The sequence below is a fragment of the Cynocephalus volans genome, chromosome 12 (genome assembly GCF_027409185.1).
Source record: "Cynocephalus volans isolate mCynVol1 chromosome 12, mCynVol1.pri, whole genome shotgun sequence".
Lineage (NCBI taxonomy): Eukaryota > Metazoa > Chordata > Mammalia > Dermoptera > Cynocephalidae > Cynocephalus > Cynocephalus volans.
In genome coordinates, this window is record NC_084471.1 from 64,922,035 (window position 1) to 64,942,812 (window position 20,778).

The following is a 20,778-nucleotide window of genomic DNA, read 5'->3' on the forward strand; positions in this document are numbered from 1 at the left end:
GGCAAAGTCCCGGCCACATCTCTGCTACATTATAGACCATGAGGGATTTCTGGAAGCCATACTTAGATTTGTCAGTAGCCTCCTAATTCTTCTCTATAGTGGATTTCTCTTGAGAATGGTTACATTCATCCTTGTATCCTACAGAGGGCCTAAGAAGTTGACTTCTAAAAAATATTTTCTTCCATTAATCATAATTACTTAGTATTTCATGAGAAATGAAAATAGTTATGAAATCACCTTTTTAAATAAAACTAGAATACTGAATACAATCTATGTTAATTATCTTTTTGGAATATAAAATTTTTCTACATATCCTTTTTTGTTGTTTATCTTAAGTCTTTGTTAGGGGTTAGGGCATTAAGAAGCAAAAGGTTATTTCATAATTCTAAGTTAAATAATGACTATTATATGCACATATTGGGTTCACAGTTTTTAAAAAATTCTGTTACACAGGTTAACTAATTTAATCTTCATTACAAACAGCAATATTTAATTGCAGTCAATTTTGTCCATCTCATTGTTAATCTTGGCCTGCACATGTGTTTATCATGTCTTTAACATTCTAATAAGAAATACCACAAAATAGTAAGCTTTTATTCATGTGAAATTCCAGTTGCGAACTCTAATTATTTTTAATGTTGTTTTTTGTGTTTCCCAAATATTTTGATGATAAAAATACATGTAATCAGAAAATAATGAGCTATGTACTTATTTATAATAATATAAATTAATAATACATATTATATAAGAATTATTTAATATAAAATAAATATTATGTATGTTAATCAAATAATCAAACATGTATTTAATATATATACAACAATTGTATATGCACATAATCAAGTAATATTTCATTTTTTCTAACTTTATCGAGGTATAATTGACAAAAAATTGAATATATATATATATAGGGTATACAATGTGATGTTTTGATATGTGTACTTTGTTTATCAAATAATCATACGATCACCAATATAGAACTAAATCCTTGCTGGGATGAAAGATCGCTTGAGAACTGCTCTTCTGCAGTAAAGGAGCATTCTGGCAGATGTTGCTCTACATCACAGGGAGTGGCACTCTTATTCAGTTAATTCTTTATTTATTTCACACTTGAAACATCATTGATAATACATATTTATGGAGTACAGAGTTAATTATCAGTATTTGTGTACAATATGTGATGATCAAATCAGTATCGTTAGCATGTCCATCATTATAAATCATATCACTCTTTGTGTCTGTTACCCGGTTTCTCTCTAACCCCTCTCCTCCTCCCCACTTCCCACCTTTAGTGACCATAAATCTGTTCTCTCCTTCAGAAAGTTCAAGTGTTATTGTGGTTGTTTGTTTCTTTCTTTCCTTCTTTCTTTCATCCTTAGCTCCCACTTATGAGTGAGGACATGTGGTATTTCTCTTTCTGTGCCTTGCTTAATTCACATAACATAATTTTCTACACTCTCATCCATGTTGCTGTGAATGGCAGAATTTCATTCTTTTTTATGGCTAGTAGTATTCCATGGTGTATATATACCACATTTTCCTTACTCAGTCATCCATTGATGGGCATTTATGGCAGTTCCATATCTTGGCTATTGTAATTACAGCTGTGATAAACAGGTATCCCTTAGACATGATTTCCATGACTTTGTGTATATACCAGAAATGCGATTCTTGGATCATATGGTAGTTCTATCCATAGTTGCCCAAGAAATCTCCATTCTGTTTTCCATAATGACTGCACTAAATTACAGTCTCATCAACAGTGTAGAAGTGTTTGCTTTCTCCACATCCTCACAAGCATTTGTCATTGTCTTTTTGATACTAATCTAACTGGGGTGAAATGAAATCTCAATGTGGTTTTGATTTGCATTTCCCTGATGATCAGTGATGTTGAGCATTTTTAATATACCTGTTGACCTCTTATATGTCTTTCTTTGAAAAATGTCTTTTCTTCTTCTTTGCCCATTTTGTAATTGGATTTTTTTTTTTTTTTACTATTAAGTTGTTTGAGTTCCCTGCATATAATGGATATTAATCCCTTGTTGGATTTAAACTTTGTAAATATTTTCTCCTGTTCTGTAGGTTGTCTTTTCACTATGTTAATTGTTTCCTTTGCTGTGCAGACTTTTTAGTTTGATATAATCCCATTTGTTTATTTTTCCTTTGTTGCTTATGCTTTTGGGGGCTTATTCATAAAGTCTTTGCCAAGTCCTTCTTCCTAGAGTATTTCTCCTATGTTTTCCTCTAGCCATTTCTTAAATATTAAGTCTTATATTTAAATCTTTAATCTATTTTGAGTTGATTTGGGTATATGGCTAGGTGTATGGGTTTGTTTCATTCTTCTACATATGGATGTCCAGGTTTCCTAGCACCATTTATTGAAGAGGTAGTCTTCCCCATGTGTGTTCTTGGTGTCTTTGTTGAACATCAGATAGCTGTTAAGTTGTGGGCTAATTTCTGGGTTTTCTATTCTGTTGCATTGGTCTGAGTGTCTGTTTTTAAACCAGTACTATGTTTTTTGGGTTACTACTGTTTTGTAGTTTAATTTGAAATCAGGTATTGTTATGCCTCTGACTTTACTTTCCTTGCTCAGGATTTCTTTAACTGTTTGGGTTCTTTTGTTGTTCCATATGAATGTTAGGATTGTATTTTCCATTTCTGTGAAGAATGTCATTGGTATTTTGATGGGGATTGCATTAAATCTGAAGATTGCTTTGGTTACTTTGGACATTTTCACAATATTAATTCTTCCAATCCAAGAGATAGGAACGTCTTTCCATCTTTTTGTGACCTCTTTAAATTCTTTCGGTAGTACTTTGTAGTTCTCCTTGTAGTGATCTTTCAATTCCTTGGTTAAATTAATTCCTAGGTTTTTTTTTTTTTTTTTTTTTGGTGAACATTGTAAATGGACTAGCTTTCTTGACTTCTTTTTCTTCTAGTTCATGGTTGGAAGATAAAAATGCTACTGATTTTTGCATGTTGATTTTGTATCCTGCAACTTTACTGAAATTGTTTATCAACTCTAAGATTTTGCTGTAGAGCCTTAAAGGCTTTTCTATATACAGAATCATGTCATTTGCAAACAGGGATAATTTGACTTTGTCTTTTCTAATCTGGATGCCATTTATTTCTTTCTTTTGCCTGATTGCTCTGGCTAATACTCCAATACTAAGTTAAATAGGAGTGGTAGAGTGGGCATCCTTTTCTTGCTCTGTTTCTTTCATGTTTTCCCCATTCAGGATGATATTAGGGGTGGGTTTGTCATACATGGTTTTTATTGTATTGAGATACTTTCCTTCTATACCTAATTTTCTGAGAGCCTTTATCATGAAACGATGTTGAATTTTGTCAAATGCTTTTCTGCATCTATTGAGATAATCACGTGCTTTTTGTTGCTGATGTGGTATATCACATTTATTGACTTGTGTATTTTGAAACATCCTGTTTCCCTGGGATGAATCCCACTTTATCATAGTGTATATATTTTTTATGTGTTGCTGTATTCTATTTGCTAATATTTTATTGAGGGACTATTTTATTGTGTATCTAAGTTCATCAAAAAATATTGGCCTATAGTTTTCTTTTTCTTGTTGTATCTTTGTCTGTTTTTGGTATCAGGGTGTTGCTGGGCTCATAGAATGAGTTTGGGAGAATGGTCTCAGTTTCAATTTTTTAGAATAGTTTGAAGTGAATTTATATTAATTCTTCTTTAGAGGTTTGGTAGAATTCAGCAATAAAGCCATCCAGTCTGGGCTTTTCTTTGTTGGGTGACTGTTGATTACTGCTTCAATCTGATTGCTAGTTATTGGCTATTCATGTTTTCTTTTTTCTGTTTTTTTGGTTCAGTCTTAATAGTTTGTATGTGTCCAGAAATTTCCCCATTTCCTCCAGGTTTTCAAATTACTTGGCATCTAGTTGTTTATGATTGTCTCTAATAATTCTTTGTATATCTTTGGGATCAGTTGTAATGTCTCCTTTGTCATTTCTAATTTTTGCTATTTGGGTCTTCTCTCTTCTTTTTTCTGTAACCTAGCTAATGGTTTTGATACAGGAGGTGTTCAGTTTTTCTGGGCTCAGGTTTCAGGACATGCCTCTGGGTTTCTAGCCACTCCCTGAGGTCTCAGGCCCCCTCCTCTAAGCTCTTTCCCCTGGTGGAAAGTTACTATTGCCAGTTAGACCTGTATTTTGCACCAACATGGGGAAAATGAGACAACAGCGGAATTGGCATATGCAATCCAGTGGCTGGGCATGCTTAATAGAGAGCACAGAACATTCTGGTGCATATAACTGGGAATCATCTCCTTAACTGAATTATTTATTAGATAGAGGAACTATAAAAGCTGAATCCCAGCTGAAGGCTGGGTTGTTGCTCACTTTCCAGGAGGCAACCTGCATTTTGCTGGCTTACGTGTGTATATCTTACTTTGTATCTAACTTACTTTCAGCAAGCAGCTGCTCATTCTCTTGAGCCAGCATGCACTTTGTACTGAATTTTGAGTATATTTTTCTTGCTTTTGTGTTGACTTGATGTCTGTACTGAACTCACTTTTGTGATAAACTTGATGTGGGCCCTGTTCAGTTTCTGGACCTATGCTGCACTTGTTTGGGGATCTTTGAGTCTCCTGAATCTGAAGGTCCATGTGTCTCCCTATCCTGGGAAATTTTCCACCATTATTTCATTGAATATGTTCTCAGTATCCTTTTCTTTCTCTTCCCCTTCAGGAATACCCATGATTTGGATGTTTGTACACTTATGGTTGTATGCTATCTCTCTTAGATGTTCTTCATTTTTTAAGGTTCTATTTTCCTCTTTTTTTTGTCTTCACAGGTTATTTTGAAAGGGCTATCTTTGAGATCAGAAATTCTTCTTCTGTTTGCTCTGACTTGCTGCTTAAGCTCTCAGTTGTGTTCTTCATTTTGTTGAATGACTCCATTTCCATGAGGTCTGTAACATTCTTTTATAATGTATTAATCTCTTTGTGGATTTCCTTCTTCATATCCCGGGTAGTTTTGCTCAGTTCATTGTGTTGTCTGAACTATGTATTTTTGTATCTCATTGAGTTTTCTTAAGATTTTTACTTGGAATTCTTTTTCAGTCATTTCAAGGGTTTTCTCCTCTCTGGGGTCTGGTTCACAAGAGTTATTGTATTCCTTTGGTGGATTCATGTTTTCTTGCTTTTTTTCATATTCGTTGTATCTCTATGTTGATGTCTGGTCATATGGTACAACAGTTTCTTCTCTTATTATTCTCCTTCCCTGAATTCCTCTGGTGGCCCGCCTTGTGTCAATTCAGTTGAGTAGTCAGCAGTTCACCTTTGGCGGGCTACCCACTTGGCAGCAATGGCTCCAGTGGCAGCGGGCTGCTCACATGACAATAGTGGCTGCCCTGTGGCATTGTTCATGGCAGTTATTGCAGCAATGGCAGTTACAACAGCCTCCCACTTGACTGCGGGGTCCACAGCACTGGCCCACACAGCTGTGGTGTCTGCAGCAGTGGCACTGTTTCCTCACAGAAGCAGCAACAGCTGTGGCTGCTGCAACTGACTCCATGACACCTGCAACTGCCTCTGTGGTATCTCTGGCATCTGCAGCAACAGCAGGTTTACCTCGTGGGTTGGCAGTGGTGCTGGCAGCTTTACCTGCCTCCCTTGTGTCTGAGGTGTCCCCAGTGGCAGAGGGGTTACCTCATGGGGACAGGAGTGGCTCCACTGGCTGCAACTGCCTCCATCATGTCTGTGGTGTCTGCAGTGGCAGCAAGGTTATCTTCTGGGTTCAGCAGTGGTGCCAGAGGCTGCAACTGCCTCTGTCGCATCTACGGTGTCTGCGGTGGCAGTAGTGTTACCTCATGGAGGTGGCAGCAATGTCAGCAGCTGGTTTCCTCCCTTATGTCTGCTGTGTCTTTGGTGGTGTCCTAAGTGGCAGTGGGGTTACCTCACAGGGGTGGCAGTGTCATTGGCAGTTGCAACTGTCTCCCTCTCATCCGCCGTGTCCTTGCTGGCAGCAGGGTTAACTCACAGTGGCAGCAGCAGCACTAGTGGCTGTTACTGCCTTCCTTACATCTGTATTGTCCTTGGCTGCAGCAGGGTTAACTCCCAATGGCAGCAATTGTGTCGATGGTTGCAGCCACCTGTCTCGTATCTGCAGAATCTGCTGCCGCAACAACGGGCCACCTGCAGGACTGCTTCTCTGTGGGGAGCTGCTCTGCAATGGGCCACAATTTTGAGACTGGACAATGGCTCCAGTGACAGCAGCAATGGTGGTGGTGGGCTGTTTTGATCTTCTTGGAGGAATTCGTCCTGGGCATCTCTAGTCCAACATCTTCCCAGAAGTTTTCCATAAAGGGAATTTTATACTTCCAACACAGATATTTAATTGATTAGCAGCCATTGATGATCAGTGTAAATCCATTTGTTCATATTGTGCTAAAAAATGGTTATATTTTGAATTTATCATTTACCATTTTCTTTTTCAGTTTTGAAATTTATACAGAAAAGCCCAAATGAAGGTTTACTTTGTTCCTTTTTCAATATTCCATGTTGGTTCTCTAGTATCTTTTTGCTTATGTCATAATAAACACATGGCTTTATAATTTTTTTTTACTTATTTTAGGACACATTGTTTATGTTTGACATAAATAATTCAAGGAAGTTTTATGTTGACATCTATACCTCTTTGGAGTGTTGTAGCCAGGAAGAAAGCCTTCAGGTTGTCTTCCAGCTCTTTTGGACATTACACTTTTACTCTTCATTTGCTTCCTTTTAATCTAGTAGTTTTTCCAGGCTCATGCTACATTTTCCTGTATTAGATCTGGAATCAAAAATTTCTCCAAACAGTCCTTCTTACATTGACTAGAAACTGTCAAGTCAGGACAATAATCTGGGCCTGCTAACTCCTCTCTAACTCCTCCTTATATCGAATCTCCTTTGACATGACTTACGTTTATCTTTATATCACAGAGAACCTAAAATAGTAATAGTGACTTCTACATAACATTTGCTTCTGTTAATGACAACAATATTTGTTGTTTAGTTAATATTTTATTAGTGATAAAAATAATTATGATTTTTGTTTTTTGTAAAAGGAGAACTCCTCATCTTATTTGTATAAGAAATACAGTTTTTTCATATGCCTTTTTTAAATAATGAACTTTTATTTTTTTTTTATAAAGCACTTTTAAGTTCATGTGAAAATTAACCAAATAGTACACAGGGTTCTCATATACTGAGACAAAGACCAAGAAGAGAGATTGGTTCAGAATATAAGATTATGTTTAGCTTTGTAAGAATCTTCCAAACCATCTTCCCAAGTAGCTGTATCATTTGGCATTCCCATCAGCAATTAATGAAAGCTTGTGTTGCTTCACATCCTCGCTAACATTTGTTGTCATTGTTTAGGATTTTACCCATTCTAATAGGTATGTAGTGCTAACTTATTGTTCAAATTTATCATTCCCTAAAAACATGATGTTCAGCATGTTTTATATGCTTATTTACCACCTGTGCATGTTTCTGGTGAGGGGTCTATTCAGATGTTTTGCCTACTTTTTTAACTGGGTCATTTGTTTTATCATTGTTGAGTTTTAAGAGTTCATTTTACATTTTGATTATCAGTCATTTATCAATTAAGTGTTTTACTAACATTTCCCGTCTATTTGTGGCTTGTCTTTACTAGCTATTTCAATAACATTGGGAAATTTACTTATTTTTTGGACCTCAGTTTTTTTTCACTAAAATACACATAACACAGAAACATTTAGGGATCTTGTGAAAATTAAATGAGTTTAGGGTACTTGGTGTGATGCCTAACACATAGTAAGCACTCAATGAATGTTTATTGGTAGTACTAGTAATGAAAAAAGTTTCTGAGATTCAGATAGTCACAGGAACAATGAAATGTGTAATATTCGTATTGATGGACATTTAGGAAAAATAAGTGAGTTTATGTATGAGTATCATAAACAGAATTGACATGGAATGATTCAAAAAATAGTAAACTATTCAGATGTAAATCACCACTAGTGAGTATATTTTGAGGAGGAGGTTGAGTTTGTTCCACAGGGCCAAAAATAATATACTATTATGCTTTAAGAAAATTGATATAATAGATTCAGGCATCTATATCTATATCTGTAACCCTCTCTCTCTCTCTAATGCCTGGAATATATCTTCAGGGTATTGTCGGTGTAGCAGCCAAGGCAAGACATCTCCTTCAACCATCTAAAGGTTCTATGAAAAATCACATCACAAACACAGATTAATATGGAGGAAAGGCATAACAAATTTTATAATATCATAGTTTTATGTGACATGGGAGCTTTCAGAATGAAGACCCAAATATATAGAGAAAATTGTCCATATTGATGCTAAGATTTTATGAAGCAGGAACAGCCATGCAGAAACGTGATTGGACAAGAAGGGTATGATCTAATGCTAATAGACTGAGTGGAGAAACTCAGCTAGGCCTATATGCCTAGATTCTTCTTGGCCTCTCTGTGTACTATTCATTCTTCCAGGGCATGGGGCAAGACCCCTTCTGGAATGAGGGTCTTATGCCCTACAATCAGACAAGGTTGATCAGAGAATTTCTTTATGGCCTGCTCCAACACAGAAAGGCAGGAGGAAGGTTGGAGTATATCTATGACCCACCTTGGGGAATAGGAAACTTAGTTTCCATGGCTTGTCTCTGGAGGGAATGAGGCTGCGAGACAGGAGAGCACAAGAAGGTCAGAGGAAAATTTTGCTATTGGGGCTGTTTCTGAGGCCTAAACTCTGGGGTATTGCTTTCTGGGCCTCGACATCAGTGTTGATAAAATCAAACATCTTAGAATTCTAAATTCCTTTCTTGATCTTGTGGTAAACTCTATAAAAGAAGTTTATTCAAAATGCTATTAGTGCAGAGAGTAAAATGAAAATTAATTTGATCACAAAATTCTAGGAAACTTTAAAAGTGGATATGAAAAGATGGTATGAACTTGTCAGAGGAAAATGGGAAAATAAAATATACACCTTAGATGCAAAGGCACAGATAAATGAATAAACTGGAGATAATAAGTTTTGTGTGGCTGAGCATAGATGGGGAGATGGTAATAGTCTAAATCTAGGGGTGTAAACATTGTTTATATGGGTCCTATAAAACAAAGGAAATGCCAAAATCAAGAGACGGAGCAGAATCAACTGCATAGAAAGAGAAGATGTAAAAATTGGGGATAAGGCTCCAGATACTTGAAAAGCCAAATGAGTTTATTACTGAAAAAAGTAACAGGTACCTGTTCACGGAAATTAGCGTAACTGTGTCAGGAAACGCTGTTAGAGTTAACCACAGTAGACATCATTGCCTGTAAGTATCACTATCAGAGTTTCCAGTTTGTTTGTATGAGCAGTATATTCTGGTGCATATGTTAGAAAGTCCATATGGTATAGGACTAGTAATAAAATAAATAGCCCATGCTTTGTTTTATTAACGTTCCTCAACTAAAAAGGGGAAAGAGGACGGGTAAAGGGACACAAAAATCAACTACAATGTATATTGAGAAGTTAAAAAAAAAAAAAAAAAAAGGCCTTTGGGGATTTTCCACTTGACCTGGGTCTAGAAGGGTGGGATAAGGGTATGCTGTATGTGATACTTAATTTTACGTGTCAACCCGACCGGGCTAAGTCATGCCAAGATGTCTGGTAAAACATTATTTCTGAATGTATCTGTAAGGGTGTTTTCAAAAAAGATTAGCATTTGAATTGGTAGACTGACTAAAGAAGATGGCCCTCAACACTGTGGGTGGAAATTATCCAATCTGTTGAGGACCCAAATAAAACAAAAAGGCAGAGAAAGGGTGAATTTTCTGTCTTCTTCAACTGGGACTTAAATCTACTTCTGCCTTTGGACATGAGCTTTCTTGGTTCTCAGGTCTTTGAACTTGGACCAGCACTTAAATCATTGGCTCTCCTGTTTACGTTTTTCATTTGTTTTTGTTTTTGCTTTTTGGGGGTGTGGACTTGGATGGAAGCTACACTTGGATTTTTTGAGCCTCCAGCTTGCAGTTGGCAGATTGTGGGATTTCTTTCACCATCATTGTGTAAGACAATCCTGCACAATAAATCTCTTTCGATATACCTACATCTATACTTATGTATCTCCTAGTGATTCCACTTCTCTGGAGAATCCTTACTAACACACTGCACTTCCCATGAAGTGAGAGAAAATATCTTTTAGGATGAGATAGTAGAAGAAAGAACTGGTTATCATATAACTTCCTCTTAACCTTTTGTCTTACATCAGACAAATGGTTCTTCTCAAAATAAATTCTAGATACTCTGACTTAATTAGCTATTTTTGATTGGGTTTGGCTTTGTTATTAAATGTTCTCTGTTTCACTTTTAACACTGTCTTTCATGTTTGCAGCTTCGTGCAATTTTATAGTTGTCTGCCATATTTTGCTTGGCGAATTTCTAATTCTTCCCATTGTAGTCCTAGGATGAAGTTCTCTTTATTTACACCCTGGACATGATTCATGTCACAAGGTTATCTCTCTTCTGCCTGTTAACTGATGACTTAAAAAACAATGTGGTAGTGCTTTAAACTCCCCTGCAATTACACTTGGCAGAGAGAAAATGTCATTCAGAGAGTTTGCTCTTATCTTCTCCCGACTTACACTGTAAATGCCACTAGATAAGCAAAATTTTTTCAACGTTGTGTATATTAATTTTCATGCTCCAGAAATCATACGGTAGCCATAGTGTCTGGCACACAGTAACTATTGCATAGAACATGGTCAAAACCTTTTAAAAATAATATTGGATTGAGGTGTGATTTTTTTTTCAGAGTTATAAAAATTATAAAGCTACCATCAAAATCCTTGAAGACATTAATTGATAATGAAAAATACAGTGCTTGTGTTGTAGACTCTCTAGTTGGCAAGGGAGATGCATTTCAGCAATCCCTGGCTTCAACAGTGCAGAGCACAGCCTATTCCTGGGTCACAGTCTAAGGACTCCACTTGTTAGGCAGTTCTCTTACCATGGTAATATCCTCTATAAATTGCTCTAATAATTTCTGGTTAAATTTGCAACATTTGTGTTTATGGATTCTGTCCAATTACTTTCACAAACTTTCTTTAAGTGGAGTTTGTTTGTTAAGCAAGATTTATATAGAATTTTGGTCTGGGAAATGACCCAAACTTGTCTGAAAGTAAAGTTAACCATGCAGTACTTGATTGGAAAAACTCTGTCTCAATAGAAATTTGCTGAGCTTCTACACAGAATATAAGCTAAATTTTTTTTGTATTTGAAAACTCTTACAGCAAGAGAAGGCTTATCTGTTAGACTTCATCAGAATTATATTTTATATATAACCATGTAATGTAGGCTTGTTTCTAAGGAAAAGGAGCATATTTGGACTCTGTTAAACAGTGAGTTTAATAATAGGATGGATTGAATATTATACCTAGATTATAAGGGTCCTTTTCATGGACACATCAGTGAGGTCCTTGGTGTACATCTGACTTCATTATCATCTGTCTTCTCTGTGATATTTACCTTTTAGATCTCCTGTATAATGTCGTATATGAACTCTTGCCACATGGTTTATATTTTCATTATCTCCACTTCTCCTCAGAAAGTTCCTGATGAGTGAAGGCAAGCAAAGATTATAACAACAAGAATCTAATACTGGAATGCTGTAATACCTACATAGGACACAAGTCTATCTGTATATAAAAACAAACATGCTGATCAAGATATTAACTTCCACACCTTATACTTTAAAATCCAAGTGCTGATCATTGGTTATCTTATTATCTCCTAAACAGTCTATATTAATCATATGTCAAATACCATAGACAATATAAACATTTCATATAAAATTTCAAGCAATTTTATAATTTGCTTCTAATATCTCTACAGGACACAACAATATCAACATTCTATAAGCTCTCCAATTGTTTTTCTTTTGTAAAAAATTCCTAAATTTGAAATTATTTTTCATACTATCCCTTTTAATACACAATGCAATTTTATCAAATTACATAAACATATAATCTTTCTATGAGGTTTCATAGATGTCCCTATTAAAATAAACATTCCTACTCTTCATATGATGATGAATTTTGTTTATGCATTCTTCCAAACATTTATTAAATCTTTTAATGTTGACGTTTATGAATATGTCTGTACAGTATAACAAAATTTAAATTTTCATGAGCTGGGATAAATTCTCTTTTATTTTAAATCTAGAGTGACCTCAGCAAGATGAGGGACTAGAAAGTCCCAGATCTTCTGCCACAGAAATGCCAATCTAACAACAATATATGAATTGAATATCTTTATGAGAGATCCAGATTCCAGCAAAGAAATTTTAGTACTCCAGATGAGCACAAAATCCAGAACAGCTTCATTAAAACGGGTAAGAAAAGCGGTTTTACTTTACTCATGGCAGTTCCTCTTCCAAGCCAGCACAGTCAGTAGGGAGAGATATGGCCTTGGCCCATGACTTTTCCAGTGAGAGGAAGGAGAGAATAGAGTATGTACTCAACCTCCATCAGTGGCCTTCTTGTGCACTGCCTGAGTGACCAGCTTCTGTCTAGCCTCATCCAAAGTGTTGACAGAACCAGTATAGTTGGGACACCTAGGGGAAGCTAAGAGCAACAGCAACTCAAAAAGGGTGATGGGAACTTTTCTGTGGCTGGCAGGACTCTATGGAATAGGTAAAATCAAAGAACCTGAAGCTTTTACTCCAGGGAAATCTATTCAATGTCCCAACTGGCAGTACAGAAGTCAGGCATCAGAGGGAACAAGAGATTATGGGCTCTTAAAACAAAAAAAGAAATCAGTAAATTCCTCTAATTGGAAATGTATATGCACAAGTCCAGAGAAGAGACTTCTATAGAACCTATAGAAAAGGTTTGAGAGGATCCCAAAATCTCTAGCTGGGCTGATTGATGAAGTCATTTCCCTGTAAAATCCAATCCAGAAAGACCAGGAAAAGGTGGCTGTTTCTATAAAGGCACACACACTGATGCAAATCTATAAGACATATGAAGAATCAGGAAAACATGACTCAGTCTGAGGAACAAAAGTACTGGCCCTAAAGAAATGGAGATCTAAAAATGACCTGACAATTTAAAATAATCATCTTAACGAAATGCAATGGGTTACAAGAGAACACAGGTAGACAACTAAAAATATCAGAAAATGATACACGAACAAAAGGAGAATATCAAGAAAAAAGAGAAATAACTTTAGAAAAACAAATTCTGATGCTGAAGAATACAATATCTGAACTACAATATTTACTACAAGTGTTCAACAGCAGTCTTGATCAAGGAGAAGAAAGACTGAGCAACTTGAAAACAGGTCACCTAAAATTATCAAGTCAGAGGAACAAAAAGAAATGAAAAAAGAGTGAAGAAATCTAAAGGACTTATGAGACACAGCGAAGCAAATCAATATACACATTATTGAAGTCCAGAAGAAGAAGAGAGAGTGAAAGGGATATAAAGCTTATCTTCTAAAATCTAGACAGAGAAATTGACATCCAGATTCATGAAGCCCAAAAGACCAGAATAGGATGAGCAACAAAACTCTACATTGAGATACATTGTAATCAGATTGTCAGAAGTCAAAGACAATGAGAGAATTTGGAAAGCAGCAAGAGAAAATTAACCTGTCTTGTTCAACAGAAACTCCATAAGACTTTAAGTGAATTTCTCAGCAGAAAACTTGCAGTCCAGAAGGAAATGTGATATTTTTAAAGTGCTGAAAGAAAAAAATTGCCAACCAAGAACTAAACACAGAAAAACTGTCCTTCAAAAATGGAGAGATAAAGATCTTCCCACACAAATGAAAGCTTATGCAGCTCATAACTTCTATACCTTCTTTACAATGAATGCTAAAAGGAGTTCTTAAAGTTGACAGAAAAGGATGCCAAAAACAACACAAATGCATATGAAAATATAAAACTCACTGGTAAAGTTAATATATAGACAAATATAGAATATTTTAATATAGTAAAGATGGTGTGCAAGTTAATTAATTGTGGTATAAGATTTAAAAAACAAAAGTATTCAAATAAATATAACTAGATAGATATGTTAATGACTATACAATATAAAAGGATATAAACTGTGACATTTATATTGTGATATCAAAAAAATAAATTGTGGGAGAGCAAAAGAAGCAAATAGCAGAGATTTGTTTGCAATTGAATTTTTTTATTATCGGCATAATGTAGACTATTATAACTGCAAGACATTGCATGTCAACCTCATGGTACCACAAGAAAAATACCCATAGTAATACCTCCCCCCCCACACAGAAAAGACAGGAATCAAAACATATCACTATAAAAAAATCAGAAAAATTACAAAAAAGACAGTATGAGAGAAAAAAGGGACAAAAGAACTACAAGACAGAGAGAAAACAGTGATGTAATGGCAAGAGAAGGTTTTTACTTATAAACAACTACTTTAATATAACAGCTTCACACCCCAATCCAAAGACATAGAGTGGCTGAACGGATTTAAGAAATAAATCCAGCTATATACTGTGTATAAGATACTTATACTAGATAAATGACACACATAGCAAAGGGAAGGACAAAGATATTCCATGAAAATGATAACCAAATGAAAGCAAGGTTGTCTATGCTTTTTTTCTTTTACTTATACAAGGTTGTCTATACAGATAAAATAGACTTTAAATAAAAAATGGTCACAAGATATAAAGATCATTATTTGAAGATAAAGGGATAGGGTCAATTCATCTGGAATATAAAACAATTATAAATATGTATGTATTCAAAACCAGAGCACCTAAATATGTAAAGTAAATGTTGATAGAACTTAAGGGAGAATGAGACAGGAATACAGTAAGAATAAGAGGCTTCAATAAACCAATTTCAGTAATAGAACATCTAGGAAGAAAATCAATAAGGGAGTAGGAGATGTGAAAAACTTTATACATGAATATACCTAGCATACATAAATTACAACCAAATGTCAGAAAATGCATAGATTCTCAATGATTTTCAGTAGATTTTCAACATACAGAAAATTCAACCCTACATCAGCAGAATATTTATCCTTCTCAAGCACACATGGAACATTCTCCAGGAGAGATCACATGCTAGATTACAGTAAGTCTTAAAAAATTTAAAAATATTGAAGTTATACCAAGTCTCTTTCTGACCATAATTGAATGAAACCAGAAAATAATAACAGAAGAAAAAGAAAGCTTCTCCTCTAATGTCACAAATAATGTAAGGATGTCCACTTACACCATCTCTAATTCAACTTACTGCTAGAAGTTCTAGCCACAGCAATTAGGCAAGAGGAAAGAAAGAGGCACCCAAATTGGAAAAGTAAAATTGTCCCTGTTTGTAGATGACATAATTTTATATGCAGAGAACTCTAAAAACAAAAATAACCCCCACCAAAACTGTAAGAAGTACTAAAAAATTCAGTAAAGCTGAAAGATACAAAACCAACATACAAAAATCAGTTGTAATTCTATACATTAACAAAGAACAATCTTAAATTGAAATTAGAAAAGCAATAATACCTCCAATAGCATCACAAAGAATAAAATACATAGAAATAGCTATTGAGGTTAAAGCCTTGTTAAATGAAAAGTAAAAAAAATTGATAAAAGAAATTAAGGAAGACAGAAATGGAAAAAAAATCCTCTGTTCATGGATTGGAAGACATAAAATTGTTAAAATATCCACAATATCTAAAGTGATCAATGCAATCCCTATCAAAATCCCAAGGGCATTTTTCAAAAAATAGAAAAAATAATTCTAAAATATATATAAAACAACACAAGACTACAAATAACCAAAGTAATATTGAGAAAAAAAGAACAAATCTAGATTAATCATGCTTCCTGATTCCAAAATATATAAAAGTATTATATATTTGAAAATTAAAACTATGATACTGGTAGAAAACAGACATCTAGACAAATGGAACAGAATATTTGAATCCATGCACATATAGTCAACTCATCTTCATAAGAGTGCCAAAATACACAAAGGAGAAAGAATAGCCTCTATAACAAATAGTGTTGGAAAGACTGAATATCCACATGCAAAAGAATGAAATTGTACCCTTATCTTACACCATACACAAAAATCACTCAAAATGGATTAAAGACTTAAATCTAACCTGGAGCTGTAAAACTTCTATAAAAAACCATGAGGGGGAAGTTTCCATTATTCTCAGCATTTATTTCTTAGTTTAACTGTAAAAGCACAGGCAACAAAACCAAAAATAAACAAGCAAAACTACATCAAATTAAAAATCTTTTGCACATCTAAGAAAACAATAACAGAAAGAAAAGGCCACCTATAGCATGGGAGAAAATATTTGCAAACACACTATCAGATAAATGGTTAATGTCCAAAATATATATGGAACTTCTACAATTAAAGAGAAAAAACATATAAAATGGGTGATGTCTTGAACAGATATTTCTCCAAAGATGACATGCAAATAGCCAACAGATATATGAAAAGATGCTCAACATAACTAATCATCAGGAAATGCAAACCAAACTACAATAAGATATCACCCTACATCTGTTAGGATAGCTATTACCCAAAAACCAAAACACAACAAGTGTTAGAGAAGAGGTGGAAAAATTGGAACTCTGGTACCCTGTTGGTGGGAATGGAAAATGGAGCATCCTCTATGGAAAACAGTATGAAATTTTCTCAAAAAATTAGAAGCAGAAGTACCTTTTGATTCAGCAATCTCACTTCTGGGTGAAATAAAGGAAATCAGGATCACAAAGAGGTATCTGCACAGCCATGTTCATTGCAGCATTATTCACAATAACCAAGACATGGAAACAACCTAAATGTCCACTGAAGGATGAATGGATAAAGAAAATTTGGCATAAGCAAGCAATGGAATATTATTCTCCCTCAAAAAAGAAGAAAATCCTCCCATAATGTACAACATGGAGGAAACTGGAGGACAAAATACTAAGCCAAATCACCCAGTCATAGAAGGACAAATAATGAAGATTACATGTATGAGGTATCTACAATAGTCAAACTCATAATACCAGAGAGAAGAATGATGGTTGCCATGGAGTTGAGAAAGGGGTAATATGGAAGTTGCTATCAATAGGGTATAAAATTTCAGTTATGCAAGATGAATGAATTCTATAGATCTGCTGTGCAATATTGTGTTTATAGTGCCCTTAAATTTTTTTTAAAGAAAGTAGATCTTGTCACTTCTCACTGTGTGACAGAGACACAAAAATTACTCAGAGCCCAAATATTAAGAGCGATGAGGAGCCTGAAGGAACTGAACTGAGAATACTCCCTCAAGAACAGAGACACAAGGCACAGCCCCAAGTCGGAATTTGCTTCAGCTTTTATTGTAAAGATAAGGAAATACAAGGAAAAAAACAACTTAATCAATCATTTATCAAAGGAATGAAAAGAAATTTGCTATGGGGCATTCTCTGGAAAACATCTTGAGAAACAAAGGAATGACCTTAATGTTCTTATCTAATCTAGCAAAAACTATTTGCTGTTTCCAGCACTTGCTGTTTTTAGTACTTATGTTCTGCATAAGTGCATTTAGGACTTTTGCCCTTTGTGTACTCCCTGTTCTTTGTCAAGCGTATGTTCTCCCACATACCCCCCTTTTTTGTTTAATCAAATTCTAAATTGACAGTGGTGTTTGAGGTAGGGTCAGGAAGTGAGTAATAAGGAGTCTTTTGAAGTAGGGTCAGCATGGATTCTGCATGGAGAGTTCTTTGGGAAAGGGTGCATAGTGCCTTCAGCATTGCGAGAAAACACAGCAAAAATAATATATGAATACCAGCAATAATCCATACTCTCACTTTGAGTCCTTACAACCAATTAACAGGATTAAGCCAAAGAGCTAAATCATTTAAATGATTCATGGTTGCATTTTTTGCTTCCTCTTGAAGTTGAAGTACCTGCTTCTGGAGCTTATATTAAAATTAAGAATATCTCCACTCAAATCAGAGTGAAAAGCTCCATGTAATAACTGTTGTACATCCTCCCAAGATGTAGAATTATCAAAAGGAAGAGGAGTGATACACACAGATAGATATCCAGCATCACAGTTAAGTTGACTTTGTGTCCAAAGAGCTTGCTGATGTTCACCTAACCAAGATACAGAGGCATCTAAGGAATTTAGTCTTTATAAAATTTCCTGGTTAATTTTTGATTGAGTTAAAAGTTCAGAAGTTACATTTTGAAAATAACAATTCATTTTGTGAGCCATTTGAATTGAATGTGACAATGCAACCACAGCTGTTGCAGCTGTAGCAGCAATTATTGAGGCAATAAGAATGCCTCAAAATCTCAGGGTGAACTTTTTCTAGAGAAGAGGTTACTTGCTCCAGGGCAGAATTCCCCATCCATTTATTGATAACCACTAATTGGTAACCAGGCTTCTGCTCTTTATTTTAACACAAAGACATAAGTAATATTAAGGGCAGAGATATTAGGATGTGTAATCCAAGGAGTAAACCATGTTTTATTGGAAGGGAGGGTGATATTAAAACCTTGATTGTGGAAACCTTCAGAAGTAAAATTAGTTATAGTAACATTAGGTTCCTGAGAGGAAATAGCAAATATGTATTGTCAAGAGGTGCAGATCATAACTGAGTCAGTGGTATCATTAACTTTTCAACATAATTTCTCATTTCTTTGAAATTCCCCTTGTCAGATAATATAAAGGAAAAATGGAGTGGCTAAACACCAAATATAGTTTTTTTATGGGAGTATAATATTGACTATTGTGCACCCTCAAAGGAAGACCCACCAGGCCAGGATTCCATTAAGATGATTGACCAGAATAATTAGAAGGAAGAGTATAATTCCAGGTGGTATTAGAATTCAGTATCAATAAGTCACATGGACTGCAATTTTCTAAAGTCCAATTACCATATAATTTATTTTCTGTAAAATTATTTGAACAGCAAGATACCCAATTAAGGTCCAGACCATGTCTAATAGCAATTCAGGGGTGAGAACAAACAGTAATATTGGGTTTAGGGTGATTGTTTCCCCATCTAGAATTTCCACCGACTCCTGCAGTTGGAATAAATATTTGATGTTTCACAGCTATAATATGATTAAAAGCTATAAAAATATGACTCATATACCATTGTGGTTGAAAGGGAATGCAAAAGTTGCTAGCAGCAAAATTAGTCACTACACATAAGGGCAATTCCTCAACAAGGAAATACCAATTATGAAAAAGTTTGTGCCATCCATTATGATAACCCTTCTTAGTACAACTTATTCCACAATCTTGTAATGGACTAGGAGGGGGAAGCCAATCACCCTAAGTAAGCAGATCAAATATGGGGAGATTCAAAACATGGGTACAATAAACATTATTACTTATGGAAAGCTGAATAAAAAGGAAAAGCCCATATATTATGAACAGTCATGTTACCTTTGGATCTTTGGAAGTTATAGCTATGCAAGCAAGCATGGCTAGAAACAGGTTTTCTGGCATCTTTGGAGTTCTGGTGGATTCTAGGATGTCCTCTGCCTGTGCAGTAAGCTTTTTTAAATCACCCCAAGTTGGACCAGAGGAAAGCATCATAGAGGTCAGTGGATTTATCTTCCATTTCTTGTTCATCATTCCTGGGGGTGGCTGTACAGTAAGATTCTGCAGTTCTGGTGGTGCCACATGATATGTGTGAATGGCCTTTGCTGGTATCCAAAGGGGGCCTGTAGGAGAAAGAGCAGAAGCATACCCTCTTCCCTGTGTTAGTAGTTCAACAATCTGCAACCATTTTGGTCCATGTAAATGATGTCAATACAAGACTAAAAGTTAAGGCCTATCATGAGAGAGGGTGAAATGTCAATGCACTGCTGTTAAATTTTGAGAATTACAGTTTAAAAAATTTACGGTAAATAATGCTTTTGTTAATTGTTCTTGAGGGGTCAAGCTTCCTTCTATATTCCCCCTTTTTTTGTTTATTTAATTGTGATTTGAGGAGACCATTATCCCTTTCCACTATTGCTTGACCAGTGTGGTTATATGGGATTCCCATAACATGTTTAATATTCGATGTATCACAGAATATTTGAAAGGCTTTGGAAGTATATGTAGGCCCATTGTCAGTTTTAATCTGAATTGGAATCCCCATAGTAGCAATAGCAGAGAAGATGTTTTCTAACATGTTTTATTGTTTCCCTTGTCTGTGCAGTGGCATGAAAAAATCCTGAATAAGTGTCAACAGTAACATGTAAGTATTTAAGACACCCAAAAGGGTCTTAATGAGTGACATCCATTTGCCAAATTTCATTTCTTTTTGGTCCATGGGGGTTTATGCCTCCAGGGGAGGTTGTTTTAGAATATCTTTGGCAGTCATTGCAGGCTTGAATAATTTCTTGGGCTCGGATCTGAGGATTAGTATAAGCTCCTTCTCCAATTAACGTATCAGTACCTATTGGGATGTTACTATGTAAATTTTTTCCAACGAGGTAGTGGTGGTGGCATCATGAAATTCTTGGAGCTATAGATTATATTGGGCCATTGTCAGTACAGTTTTGACAAGGACTTTCCAGTCCCAGGCTGACATTTCATAACCATTTCCAATTGATTCCTCCATTCCTTTTGTAAAAGAACTTTGGAGCCCATTTTCTGTTATACTTTTTCTAAGTTCCTTAAAGACAGCAAAAGGAAGACTTTCATGTTGAGGCCCTTGATTTCATCCTCTGACAACAGGGAAAGCATGTAATATTTCCCTTTCTGATTGTCAGCCCTCATGGAAACATTTTTCT

The 20,778-nt window shown here is 35.3% G+C and overlaps 1 protein-coding gene across 2 annotated transcripts in view; it reads right to left on the reverse strand.

Moving 5' to 3' along the window:
* LOC134360537 (olfactory receptor 6C3) overlaps positions 1-6,870 on the reverse strand; it is a 9,379-nt gene extending 2,509 nt beyond the window's left edge. Inside the window, exon 1 of one of the 2 annotated variants that reach the window (XM_063075056.1) lies at positions 6,844-6,870. Coding sequence is in view for 1 of the 2 variants with exons in the window: in XM_063075055.1 (XP_062931125.1) it covers positions 4,892-4,916 (25 nt within the window). In the remaining variant the exon portion in view is untranslated. Of the gene's footprint in view, positions 1-4,891; positions 4,917-6,843 lie in introns of those variants that run through there. The other variant, XM_063075055.1, reaches the window with a different exon arrangement.
* Between the last annotated feature and the right edge of the window lie 13,908 nt (positions 6,871-20,778).